Source organism: Emys orbicularis, chromosome 6 (genome assembly GCF_028017835.1).
Source record: "Emys orbicularis isolate rEmyOrb1 chromosome 6, rEmyOrb1.hap1, whole genome shotgun sequence".
Taxonomy (NCBI): Eukaryota; Metazoa; Chordata; order Testudines; family Emydidae; genus Emys; species Emys orbicularis.
The window spans coordinates 16,681,200-16,695,510 of NC_088688.1; the positions used below are offsets into that span (position 1 = coordinate 16,681,200).

General features: G+C 43.0%; 1 protein-coding gene across 1 annotated transcript in view; it reads left to right on the forward strand.

Moving 5' to 3' along the window:
• The first annotated feature begins 1,572 nt into the window (after positions 1-1,572).
• Positions 1,573-14,311, forward strand: part of ME2 (malic enzyme 2) — a 35,933-nt gene continuing 23,194 nt past the window's right edge. Inside the window, exons 1-2 of the mRNA XM_065406216.1 lie at positions 1,573-1,640; positions 10,684-10,805. Of these exons, the coding sequence (XP_065262288.1) occupies positions 10,698-10,805 (108 nt within the window). The 5' untranslated portion in view covers positions 1,573-1,640; positions 10,684-10,697. The remainder of the gene's footprint in view (positions 1,641-10,683; positions 10,806-14,311) is intronic.

The following is a 14,311-nucleotide window of genomic DNA, read 5'->3' on the forward strand; positions in this document are numbered from 1 at the left end:
CTACTCACCCCTCACCTACTCAACCCCCGCTGCTCACCGCTCGCCTCTTCACCCCGCCCCGTTCGTCTACTCACCCCTCCTGCCGCAGGTCCCTCTGGCTCCTAGGACTGGGGCAGCCGAGGGGTCTCCACGAGCTGCGTCTGCCACAAGCACGAGCTCCGTGGCTCCCATGGGCCAGGAACAGCGCCAATGGGAGCTGCTGGAGCCGCGGAGCGAGGTTTGCAGGCGCCAGCAGCGTGCAGAGAGCCCTCCGCCTCCTCCCCCGCCCCGACCCTAAGAGCCAGAGGGACCTGCTGGGGGGCGAGGTGGGGAGTCCCGGTGGTGCTTACCTGGGGCGACTCCCGGGAAGCATCTGGCAGCTCCCTCTGGCTCCTAGGTTTGGGGCGGAGGTCTCTCAGTCCACTGCCGGCACCCACAGCTCTGATTGGGCAGGAGGGAGCCGGTGCAGCACGCGGAGACCCCCTCCACCTCTGTGCCTAGGGGCCACCCCGGGCAGGCGCTGGGGGCTGCCCCAGGAAGCGTTGCCAGCCCCGGGACTTTGGACTTAGGGTTACCATATGTCCGTATTTTCCTGGACGTTTTTAGATATTTAAAAATTCCTCCCGGACGGCAATTTAAGAACTAAAACGCCGGACATGTCTGGGAAAATACGGACATATGGTAACCCTAATGCAGCCTTACTTATGTCTAAAGTTGGCTTGGTTTGGATGAACCCAGAAAGGCTTCACACTCCTACCTCTCAAATGCCCCTTGTTTTAGTCCTAAAGTTCCCTACATTCCATGCACTGTGGTGTCCTCTCACTTGTAGCATCAAAAATTATTTACGTCAGAAACAAAAAACCCTGAAACCGAGAAAGGGTTGTGTTTCCTGATGGCGGGAATCCCACCGCGCTTTAAGTTCCCTGTGTGAATCATGCAACTGTGTCCCTCTCTGCACCCCGCATTTGGCCTTGTGCAGCTTGAGGGCAAAGCACCTGAGCCACAGCTCAGCATGAAACATGGGTAAAGCCCACCCCACCCCGTCCACTTGGGGCCTGGCCCCTCCACACTACTGCCCCAGTCTCACATCTCCTGCACCCCTTCAGGCCCCAGATCCCCCCACCCACTGCCCCATTTCCACCTGCCACCACCTCAGTCCCCCAGCCACCCCATAATCACCCCTCCCATCCTCACCCCTTTTCCATCTCTCTGCAAATAACACCACCAACCTTCCCCCACCCTCGGTCTGTTCTTCATGGAGCCGAGGCTAAGACATCCCCCCACCACCTCCGTGTCCCTGCTCATCTCGCACGCTGATTGGCTGTCCCTATTGGCCTTATTAGCATCTTCAGCAGCTGCTCCCTCCCTCTCTCAGCCCCACCTCCCTGCCGGCGGCGTCGGGAGCCCAATAGCGGAGCGTCATCCATCCGCCACCTCTCACTAGTTGAGTTGAATTGTCAGTCAGAGGGAACGCCCCGCCCTCTGGGGTGTCCCTCCCAGGCTCTGCCCTGTCTGCTTCATTCCGTGCACGGTACCGAGGGGGAAGGATCTTTGGCGGAGGAGAACTGCTGGCTGGTGCAGAGACCGAGGTCGGTTCAAATCCTGGGGTAGCATCACACAGAGGGCAGCAGCAGGAGGAAGAGGTAGCAGCTCCTGCCCTGGTAATTATTTTCCATTTCAATATTAAGAGCATTATAAGTCTTTTAAGGCCCCATTTGGGGGCATTTTGTACAAGACTTTGTTTCCTGATCATTTCCTTCCTGAATCTCTTCCTCCTTAGGAGCCTTGTTCTGGGGCGCCCTGTCTGCTCCCTGATGTGTGTGTGTGTGGCATCGGTGAGAGCCACAGTGTTTGGTTCAGGCTGTGGTCAAGATTATAATTAAACTGAAGCCTGAGCTGTTGTTATTTATTATTGCAGTCACAGCCTTCACAAATACCAGCATTATAGGCAGCACTTCTGAGGAAGCAGTTCTGTTATAATAAATCCTGCTTGCTCTGTCCTGTTATAACAGGAGCATCGCTGCTACACCTATAAGCCACTTTCACATTGATGTAGGATGATGAGGGTTCTGTGTGTCTTGCTACTGCTAAACTGTCCCTGCCTAAGGATGGCTTACTCACAAGATGCCTCTGGAGAGCAAATTGGTTCTGCAATTAGATTGCACTGAAGATTATTTCCCCTTTAGAGAGAGTACCGTTCCTCCTGCTCACAAAGGCTTTGTTCTCGCTCCACTTCCTGCAAACTACTCCATTCAAATGCCGCCTCTTGAGATTAAACCGTTTGAGTAACTATGGGAGCTGCTTGCAGTCTTCTGGATCTCTTGCTGGTATCTAATATTCCCTCTGCTCAGCCAGGAAGGGAGTGTTTCCCCCAGACAGGCGGCTTCCTTGTCAACAACTTAATCTTTTTATGAAAGGAAGCAAGAAGTATGTTGTTAACACAGTAAAACGGATTGGTTATTCATGTGTTCTTTTTTCCAGAATAGCAAAAGTGAGGATGCAAACGACAAACTAATCAGTTGCAAGACTTTGCTGATGTAAATAGAAACCTCTTGAGTCAGGCCAGTGTGAAAAGACACTTAGATACTGTTAAAAGAACAGGAGTACTTGTGGCACCTTAGAGACTAACAAATTTATTAGAGCATAAGCTTTCGTGGGCTACAACCCACTTCTTCGGATGCATATAGAGTGAAACATATATTGAGGAGATATATATCTGAAGCCCTGTCCCTGAGCTGACAGTTTGTGTGCTGACATTGAACCTGGAATGAATTTTTATGGCAGAGCCATAAAGCCCTGAAAGTAAAAGTTCATAATTAGTGGAAATGCTGATGCAGCATTTGAGTAGGAAATGTTAGGCCGGTTGGTATTTTTAGAACTAGCTTCTGCAAGCCTTGGTTTGACCTGTCTTTGTCTATCTGGTAAAAATAAATGTCAGTGATGATTTGAAATGCCATTGTTGCATTCTTGTTAGATTTCATCTTAGTATTACACTGTTCGTTTAGATGCTTGTGTTTTAGCATGCAACCCAAATAGGCTCTGTTCTGGGCTTTTCTGCAGAAAAATATCTTCTCTTCCACGTGTAGGGTAGCTATGGAACTGCTACTGGAACAGGACGGAACAATAACCATGGATCCTCTGGTTTTGTTCCATTCCTCCCCCACTGTGTCCCCTGTCTGTTGCAGTGCTGGGAGCCCAGGGAATACCTCAGAATATTGTTCTGAAATTTACTGTCTCTCCCCAGCCGGCTTTTCGCAGTGAAATCATGCTGGTTCTGCTGGGTTAAGGCCCTTCACGCTTGAAGGAAGCCTCATGAGCAGTTCACTATCCAAAGTCCTTATGAGAATTCTTCAGACTAGGGCACCAATCCTTCACACGCTTATGCCAGTGCTTAACTTTCCTACCATGAGACTTCCCATTGAAATCAGTGGAACTACTCATGGTAGTAGAGTTAAGCACTTTGCAGGACTGAACCCTAAAACAGAACAGCACCTTCCACAAAATAGCGCTGTTGACACAAGGCAAGGCTGTTTTAGAACCCAAGAAGATCATTGTATTAAGAACTTCAGAACAGTAACTGCCAGATCAGTTACTCTATTAAAGACTTTTCTCACATTGTGTGGTGAGATAAGAGCTTTTATGAGCAGGGCCAGCTCCAGGCACCAGCTTAACAAGCAGGTGCTTGGGGCGGCCAAGGGAGAGGGGCGGCATGTGCGGCAATTCGGGGACGGCAGGTCCCTCACTCCCTCTAGGACCTGCCGCTGCCGATCGCGGCTTTTTTTTTTTTTTTTTTTTCCCCGATTGCCGCCGCCGGTCGCTTTTTTTTTTTTTTTTTTTTTTCCGCTTGGGGCGGCAGAAATGCTGGAGCCGGCCCTGTTTATGAGCCTCTTGATATCTCCAGACATAGGCTTTCTCTATACTAGCACCTTTGTCAGTAAATCTTTTGTTGGTAAGGAGTGTGAAAAAAACCCACCCCCTTGACCGACATAAGTTTCAACGACAAAAGCACCGGTGTGGACAGCACTGTGTTGGCGGGAGACGCTCTCCTGCTGACATAGCTACCGCCATAGGTGCCAATTCCGTGGGTGCTCCGGGGCTGGAGCACCCACAGAAATAAATAGTGGGTGCTTAGCACCCACCAGCTACAGCTGTTTGGTGCCCCCACTGAGCTAATTGGGGAGGGCAGAGAGCAGTGGGCGGGGGCTTCGGGAAGGGGGTGGAGTGGGAGCGGGAAGAGGCGGAGCCAGGGCAGGGCCTTGGGGGTGGGTGGGGGCGGGGCTTCATGGCGGAGCAGGGGTGGAGCACCCTCAGGGAAAACTAGAAGTCGATGCGTATGACTACTGCCTCTTGTTGTGGATGGTTTAGTTATGCCGGCGGGAGAGCTCTCTCCGGTCGGCATAGAGCAGCTATATGGGAGACCTTACAACGGTGCAGCTGCATCGGGACAGCTGTGCCGCTGTAAGGTCTGTAGTGTAGACATAGCCTTGTGATCTAGTACTTCTTTCTGTTTGGACTGTGAGAACTCTAGCTTATATCTAATGTCACAAGTAAAGTCTACATGTATCCTGCAATCTTCTTTTTTTTTTTTTTTTTTTTTTTTTTAAATTGAACTGGTGGTATTTCCTGTGCTGAATGTCTCAAACTGTGTAGGTCAGAGGCATGTTCCCCACATAAATACTTTAGATTTAGTATTTCTCCTCCCTTGCTGGAGGTTACAGAACCACTATTGGATTGATTTGGTCATGCAATGATAAGGGAAAAATAGGTCTAAAATTCACCTGTGTCTCAGATGGCCTGTTTACTATTGCTGTTTGAGATAGTCAGCATCTGCAAATGCATTGTATAATATTTTCTAATTCTATAGCACCTTCTTTCATCTGAGAATCCCAAGGCACTTTACAGATGTCAATTAAAACTGTGTTATAACTCCTGTGACGGGTACCAAAATATCCCCATTCTGTAGCTGGGGAAACTGAGGCACACAGCATTGACATGACTAGCCCAGTGTCAGAGTGAATCAGTGGCAGAACATGGAATAGGATCCAGAACACTTGACTCCCAAATATGAACTCTCGGCTCTCTCATACATACACGTATGTAATTTAAGGCCACCCTTAAGTCAAATGGAAATTGCCCCATATCTCACACTCAGCAAAGCACTTTCCTCCAAGTGAAGTAGCCCTGATGGAATCTGCTAGGTGGAGGGAAGCTGTTTTGTTTTTTTAATAGACCTCTAAAGGGAAGTTCAGTCAGACCTGGAACTTGCCCAATTTCGTAATTGTAGTCTGCTTTATATCTGCTAAAATGATGATGTGTGTGTGTGTGTGTCATACTTGGGAAGATTAGCCATGTTTAGTTAACAAAAGACTCCAAACCTCCATACTTGTGCCATGATTAGGCCCTTGGTTTTCAGTTTTTATTTTATTTATCAGTGTTTATTACCGGGAATTTATCAGTGTTTATTACCATAACAACAAAAATGGGTGGAAATCAATGCAAAAAAAAGATTAATAATTTTTCTGGGTAAATATCAGAGTTTATTTTCGTGGATAGAAAGACAGGGGAAAGGTATTCAGTAGATTAATGCTTTGAATTCCGTTCATCAATGTGGTTTGCTGCAGAACTAAAACAGAACTCAAAACACAGTGCCACTTCTGAGTTTAAGAAAACAATACATCTCTAATCCCCAAATAAAACTTTTCATTTGAATAAACAGTTTACTGTTGTAGACTTGGAACTATTAGCCTATAAATATTTACATTTAATAATTGGGCCACACCATTTGCAGCGCATACATCAACTTCACCCTTTTCTTGGTTTTTTTAAACTTTTGAATATTTCCTTATGCTCTGAAATGTATTCTGATACAGATTTTCATTTTCTTCCCATTTTAGTGTGTCAAATCTTTAAACCGTTATCTGCTATCAGCTTGAAATGTGTACATGGTGGGTGTGAGATTCATCAGTACGTTCAGATGCACACGCTCTTCAGAGCTTGTGTGCATGCCTGTTTGTTTATTGTGTGTATCTTCTAGACTAGTACATAGCCTTACTTCAACAGGCAGCTTTGCATATACCCACAGACTAATGTATTATCGTAATACATATATCTCATGCAATGTATTGTATTTTCCTAATAAAACAAGTTATTTTTTATAGATTTGAATGATACAAAAGTCGGGTGAAAATCAGAAAAAAACTGAATAATACTTTTTGTAAAACCCAAGAATTTTTCAGTAAAAATTGGTTTAAACTGAAAGTGAAGGGGCTTAGCCATGATTCAGGACTGTACAGATTCACAAAACAATTGCTCCTGCTGTATGGGACTATGCTGGCTGGGCCAAAGGTGGTACTATGTAATAAACATTATGTTTTCCTAGAAACTCAGGAAGCTTAGCAAGGCCTATTCAATCCTTTAAATTAAGAGTTTCACTCTATATTTAAAATGTTTATTACTGATTCTAGTTATTGATAAGTGCATTCTGTATACTAAAGGAAAGTGGTACTAATTTGCTCATCCCAGCACTCTGAAATTTTGTATAGGAAGAAATACTTGAAATATTATTTTTATGATCAATTGTCCTTGAAACTGAGGGATGGCTGCAAAGCCTTTGAACATGAATTGCAACTCTGCTGAAATTATTAGAAGTATTAAAGCTGTAATTTGTGACCCAGATAGCCTCAATGTTAATTGAAGCAGACTTTGCTTTAATTGGCTCTGTGAACTACATGGTTCAATTGGGAATGTAATTGTACCTTTAAAAGTATAATGAATATTTTTCCCTAAAAGCAGCCTTTGAAATTTAACAAATCTATAATTGTGCTAACAAAAACAGTTGCTTCTAGATAAGTGCACTTGTATAATACTAATAATTAGTTTGAACTGGCCAGATGCCTCCTGATAAGATACTCCACTGCAGAAAACGGTCATCCAATATGCTGAAGAATGTAGACTTAGTTAAACAGCGACACAGAATGTAAACAATATTGTGCTAAAAAATACTGGCTATATTGAATCAAATCTGGTTGTATAACACAGTTCTGCTTAGGGCTGTTGCTTACTATACTATCATATGAAAGGAAAAAGGAAAAAGGAAAAAAAAAGTCTAGTTTTGATTATGCGGACAGGTTTTAGATGGCATTTTATTCCTCTTTCAGTTCCTGTGTTCTCTCTTCTTATCCCTGTTCGCAACTGAATCTCTGCTTACATCTCTGCTTTCACTTCCTTTTATATATATTTTTTCTCACAATTGACTTCCCTCCTTCTTCTGGTTGTCTTATGTACCAAAACATCACCACCTCAACTCAGATCCCTCTTTAAAAACACTCTTCTACAAAACCTTCCAGCACCCACTTACAAACTATCTAAAAGGTATTAGCACTGCCCTGTGATTGTTCTTCATCTGAACAGCTATTGTGCTGCAAATCCAAATTGTAATTTTATAGATGTTCAATCCTTCAGTTTCTCAGTTGGAAGGTCTGCCCCTTACTAAACTTTTATAAAGAAGTAAATAACTGTGGCTCTCATTTATATTTAAAAAAAATAAGGTTAAGTTTTGCCTTTGAATATATATGTCTGTAACTCCCACTGAAGTCAAATAATTTTGTGGAGCAAGATTTAGGCCTTTATTTTAAAATGCAAAGGTCCATGTGAGCTGGAAATGAGGAAGTGAATTGAAGAGCATGGAACAAGGGAGGTCAGTTCAGGGAATGATAAGAGAGATAGGATGAAATAGAAATGAATAAGTAATAGACCTGGGGAAGGAGAGTTCAGGACAAAAAAAAGTGACTAATCCATTTTATTGGGATATACAGTACCTGGAATTAAATTTCCTGCATTCAAAAGAGGAAAGGGAGTACTGTTTTGTTCATAAGTGCTCATTCATTGCAGTTAGGTAATTGAATTCAGTTACAGGGTTGGGTGTTTTGTTTGGCTTAATTATAGTTCCTTGTTTACGATATTTAGTATTGAGAAAATGAAACCAGTCTCAGACAATGCTGATGTATACTGTATTAAGGGTTACTTTTGCATTGCAATCTCAAATAATTTTTGGCTTCATATGTACAGAGCATTGATTTGAAATTGCATAATAATGGCAAACAAGTGGCTAGAATTTAAACTGTACTCAAAATTGAGTTTGCCATGCCCAAACGATGACAGTGTTGTAGCATGAATTTAATTTTGTTTTATCAGACCCTGTTCTTTACAAAGTTATTTTTGTCCGCACTGCTGATTAATTCTGACAGGCCAGCTGTGTTTAGTCGTCCACCACCACCTAGTGAGGAATTACTCTGTTAAAAGCAGCATTTGTTTTTAATACTAACAAGACTTCCGTTAGTCTGTCTACAAACACTAAACTAATGTACTTTACAACAAACCCACTGCATGTATGTGCTTCAAATCACACTTCCTTAAAGTGAAAGACATATAGATACAAAGGAGCAGTGATTGAGAAACAGAGCACAGTTGCTGTGTAAATAGGGGTAGCGTTCTGCTACAGTAGAACCTCAGAGTTATTGGGAATGGAGGTTGTTCGTAACTCTGAACAAAACGTTATGGTTCTTTCAAAAGTTTACAGCTGAGCATTGACTTAATACAGCTTTGAAACTTTACTATGCAGAAGAAAAATGCTGCTTTTAGCCATCTTATTTAAATGAAACAAGCACAGCAACAGTTTCCTTACCTTGTCAAATCTTTTTTTTTTTTAAACTTTCCCTTTATTTTTTTAGTAGTTTACATTTAACACAGCACTGTACTGTATTTGCCTTTGTTGTTGTTGGTTTTGTCTCTGCTGCTGCCTGATTGTGTACTTCCGGTTCCAAGTGAGGTGTGTGGTTGACCAGTCAGTTGGTAATTCTGGTGTTTGTAACTCTACTGTGTGGGCAATGCAGAAATGCAAATATGTGGGGGGCAGAGCGGGAGATAATTTTCCTAGGCATTTTGTTAGATACTTTTGAATGGTTTTCAAGGAAGTTGTTATCATCAGATTATACTTTATGGTATTTCCCTTCCATCATATAGTATTTAACAGCTGATTAGGTAATTTAAAAGACATTATAACTTCTGCTGCAAATATTCAAGTTATGTTTGATTAAGATAGTGTCGTTCCCTAATATCATTTGTGGTCCACCTATAAATCATTTAAAAAAACCCAAACCAGGTAGCATTTCACTATTCAAAAATGGTTTACACTCCTTTTGATAGTCTTGAATTTGTTATTAGGTAGTGGCTCCCTGTGCAACTTATTATTCAGTTAGTTTTGATCTCGTGAGCATATTCTTGTTCACTTGAACAAATGTGTGTGCCTTATGAAAGCAAACATGTGTGCATGTGAAAGCTAACCCAGCTCTGTATTTGACTGGGAAAGCCTGGCTTGGATGTAACACAGGAGCAAAGCATTAAAATATAACAAAAATCTGCTACCCCTGGCCCCGTACTCTGAAGTTCTGAGGATTATCAACACTGCATCCTTCCTCTGTTGTCTTTTTAGACAGTAAGCTCTTTAGACTGTGTCTTTGTATGTGTTTGTATAGTTCCTGACACAATGGGCCACAATCCTATTTTAAGCCTCTGGGATTGCAATTATTATTAAACATTTATATTATGGTGGTACTGTGCTAGGTAGGTACTGTACAAATGTCTAAGTGGTAGTTCCTGCCCCAAAGATCTTGCAATCTAACCACAATCCAAATAATAATTGAACCGAATGGGATCTGAGGACATTCAGCACTTCACAGGATTAGGTTCTAGGTTTGTAAGGTAACACAAACAGGATCTTTCAAGGAGGCTCTGGAAAATTACAGCCTGCAGAAATGCATACCCACCAGTTGTCCCAGTAGAGCTCCATTTTTTAAGGACTGAAATAAGAGTCTAGAGGTGGAAGAGACCTGTTAGTTTATCTGTTTTTTTGCCTATTTTACATTTACTAGTTTTTCTCTAGTCTAGTTTTAAATGTGCTAAGTAACAGGGTTTCCATTACTTCCCTTAGGAGACTATAGCACAGGCCAATATATTTTCTCTGTCTGGAAGTTTTTCCTGACATTCAGCCTACATTGTCCTTTTCTGTACTATCCTATATAATTCTCTCCTCCTTGGTGTTTACACTGATGGCAAGTTCATTGGTTGCCATTAAAAGGTCAATATTGGCCAGCAGCAGTTTTCTATTTTAAGTACAGGGTACAACTATCAGGTAATTCATGGCACATGCTGACTGAATACAGTCCCCTGTATAGTAATAAATGTACCAGTTTTCCAACATTCTGTCAACTCACGGTCTGTCTACATTGCTCACTAAGCCCGGGCTCTGACTCAAGTCTGAGCCCAACCACCACTTCTGTCCCCACGCAAATTAGTCTGACATGAGTCAGCAAGCACTCAGGACCTGGGTCTTAGGATCCTGATAGGGGGATAGAGCCCGAGTCCCACTGAGACTCAGGTCCAAGCCCTGTCATTTTGCTGTGTGCATGCAGCTCAAGCCACAAATCCAAGTAAGAAGGTGAGGACCCCCTTCCCCTCTTCTACAGAGATACTCTCCACTTTCTTCCTACTGGCTGCCACAAAATATTATTGGTTACAGCCTACGCCTCCCCAGGCTAGCACTATCTGATGTGTATCGGTTTCTCTCTCTCATGTTAGCAGGCATAGAAATTTGAACATGTGGTTAAGTGTTTTTATATTTGATTTATTTCATTTCCTTTTTCTCAGGTGAACTATAAGAAATGCTCTCCCGATTAAGAGTAGTTGCCACTCCCTGTGCACTGGCATGTCGCACCGTGCACACGAAAGAAAAAGGCAAGCCGCTGATGTTAAACCCAAGAACAAACAAGGTTAGTAGCGTGCATTTATCAAACATCTTATCTCCAGCTAGTAACAGTCCTGTGGACCTTGTTCTGGGATTGAAAATTATACTGATGTGAGGTCAGGGACTCGTTCTGTTCAGTGCTGGATCAGTGCCACAAAAGATATACAAGACTGAGGATTTAGTGGTGATTAAAGTTTAATATCTTTGGGCTAGCAACAAAGACTTTCTGCCATTTTCACTCCTACAAATCCCTGATTTCCAATGGCATAACTAGGGCCCTACCAAATTCATGGCTATGAAAAACACAGCACTGACCGTGAAATCTGCTCTGTCCCGTGAAATCTGGTCTTTTGTGTGCTTTTACCCTATACTATATAGATTTCACGGGGGAGACCAGCGTTTCTCAAATTGGGGGGCCTGACCCAAAAGGGAGTTGCAGGGGGTCACAAGGTTATTTTACGGGGGTTGCAGTATTGCCACCCTTCTGCGCTGCCTTCAGATCTGGGCGGCTGGAGGGCGGCGGCTGTTAGCCGGGCATCCAACTCTGAAGGCAGTGCCCCTCCAGCAGCAGCGCAGAAGTAAGGGTGGCAATACCATACCATGATTACTTTTGCGCTGCTGATGGCGGCGACTCTGCCTTCAGAGCTGGGTGCCCAGCTAACAGCCACTGCTCTCTAGTTGCCCAGCTCTGAAGGCAGCGCCATCCCCAGCAGCAGTGCAGAAGTAAGGGTAGCAGTACTGCAACCTCCCCAACAATAACCTTGCGAACCCCCGCTACACACACAACTCCTTTGTGGATCAGGACCCCTAAAATTGCAACACCGTGAAATTTCAGATTTAAATAGCTGAACTCATGAAATTTACAATTTTTAAAATCCTATGACTGTGAAATTGACCAAAATGGACCATGAATTTATATTTCCATCCCCCATCATGAATTAAAAATCCCATCTTTCTGATTATCCTCTTGCTTTTGTCAAGTTTAATTCCAACTTGGCTTTAGTATTTCAAGAAATACTAAAGCTCAAGACCAATATTTTATATCTGATATACCAGCTTGGAATCGTGCCTTTCAAGTGGTGGAAAGTATTAACCTCTAACTCTAAGCCCTCTTAGCTGTCCGTGGGCTAGAACTAAGCCATCTCAGTGTGAAACACCCCCATAAAGAGGGCCAGCAAAAGGTCTTCACACAACTTAGAAACAGGGTTTAAGTGGGACTAAAGTTGTATGTTGACATTGTGTTGGCCCTCTGCATTGGGGAGGAATTTCACCCTAAGAAAACAGCCTCTTAACTGCAGAAGGAGATTTTCAAGGGCAGCTGCAATCCATGGGGACAATGAAACTCTCAAGAGGTAAGATAGGGGTAATGGGAGCTGAAGACAGCCTTTTTTGGCAGCTGGTCCAAGGCTGTGAACTCCCTTCTGTGAGAGATGAGGAAGATCACAAACTTGATTGGCTTGGAGGAAAATATAACACCTGTCTCTTTGTTGCATCCTACCCATAATAGGAGAAAAAAATTCATTACTCTGCTGCTCCTGGAATGGTGGAGAAAAGAATCGTGAGATATAACGAGTGACTCCTAACTACCCCTGAAAGGAGAGGGAGAAGACAAAACATATGTCTTTGTTCAGACCACTTACATGGATTTATATAATTTGATAGGGTGCTCAGATACCACAGGGATGAGTGCTGTATAAACACCTAGACAGATAGAGATCTCTAGTGCTTTGAAACTGAGCGCCTGCTAAAATCATGTCGAAAGTGAAGTGGGAGTGGAGCGTGAGGAGAATTATGTGATTTGTCAAGGTACAAAGTCTTGTGACTTCTCCGAGCTAAAAGCTCTTGGCAGACCAGTGGAAATTATTTCAAAGCCCTCAAGCTTTTCCAAGCACTGGTTGTGCACCAGTGGTCAGAAAGGAAAACAATACATGATTGCTTGTGGCAGTAGCTTCTACATTTTGTTTTTGAAGGATGTAGTTTTATGATAAATGGAGCAAAATGCAATATTTGAAAGGAAGAAATTTGTTGTCGCACTTAATTCACAGTATCAATTTTGACTCAGACAAATGACAATGAAATAAAGAACCTTCTGGTCTATGAGGAGTCTGTTATCCTAGGTGATACCACTTGTCTGTTAGGGAACAAGTAGCAATACTAAATTGGGTCCCTTGTTCAGCAGCTCAGCAGAGAAATTAATGTCTGACTAGGGATGGAAATTGATTTACCCTTGCAATTATAGACTGTCTTGCTGTATTGGAGATGAGACCAATGACTGGGGTGGTGTGAGGAAAAATTGCACTGCTGCACCTGATGCATGGATAACAGACTTCAGTATCCATTATTGTGAACCTGCTGAGATTGTCATCTCATTGTAGGATCTTTTGTTGGCAGGTCTAGTTGTGTTGCTGTCTCATTCACTTATGTTACTTAATATTTTGTCTCCCTTACCACTTGGGACTTGGAACCCATAATAATGGGGACTAAATGCCATATTATAAGCTGTAAGATGCCAACTGATGAAATTTGCAGACCCAGATCCCAACCCCCCACCTTTTGTGACCATTAAACTTCCCACCCCAGAACTCCTCCACCTGCTTCACTGCTTGGCAAACACAAGAATTTAATTGCTCTTACCTTTTCGCCCATGAACTGGTTCCCACAGGTGCCGAATGCATAAATTAACTGAATTTGTTTGTTTCAAAAGTCCAGCTTTCAAGTTCTATTGTTAGGGCAGCTCAGGAAAGGTCAGAAGCTATACTGGTAATGTCATTGTCACTTCAACCAAACAATTGCAGAACATACTGTAACTGCATGAACCTATCTTTACATTCTTCCATGATGTTTGACATCGCAAAGCTGCTCTATGACAAGGACTCCAATTACAATCACTTAACTTTAAAGGCCTCTTGTTATGTCAGTGTTAACTGCTGTGTAAAAATAAGTAAGCTTGTTTGCTGCTTGGAATATAGTTAACCAAATACATTTGTTTACTATAGTCAACAATAAATGTTGTTACAGTATTCACTATTTGTATTGTGTTAGTGCCTACCAGTATCAGTCATGGACCAGGGCCTCATTATGCTAGGCAGTGTACAAAGGCAGTACAAAAAGATGCTCTCTGCCCCAAAGAGCTTACAATCTAAGTACACCTCTACCCTGATATAACGCTGTCCTCGGGAGCCAAAAAATCTTACCGCGTTATAGGTGAAACTGCGTTATATTGAACTTGCTTTGAGTCGCCGGAGCGCGCAGCCCCGCCCCCCCGGAGCTCTGCTTTACCGCATTATATCCGAATTCGTGTTATATCGGGTCGCATTATATCGGGGTAGAGGTGTATAAGCAAAGAGGCAACAGATAGATACAGACTGAGAGATCAGGGAGGAGAAGGAAAATAATTGTTTAGCAGGTGGTTTGACGATTCCTGAGATTAAAAACATACTGTAGGTCTAACTTTTAAAGATGGCCTCACTTGTGTTGAAGGTTTATTATCTGTTCCTGAAGGGACCTAAATGCAAAGAGGAGTTAAACTAT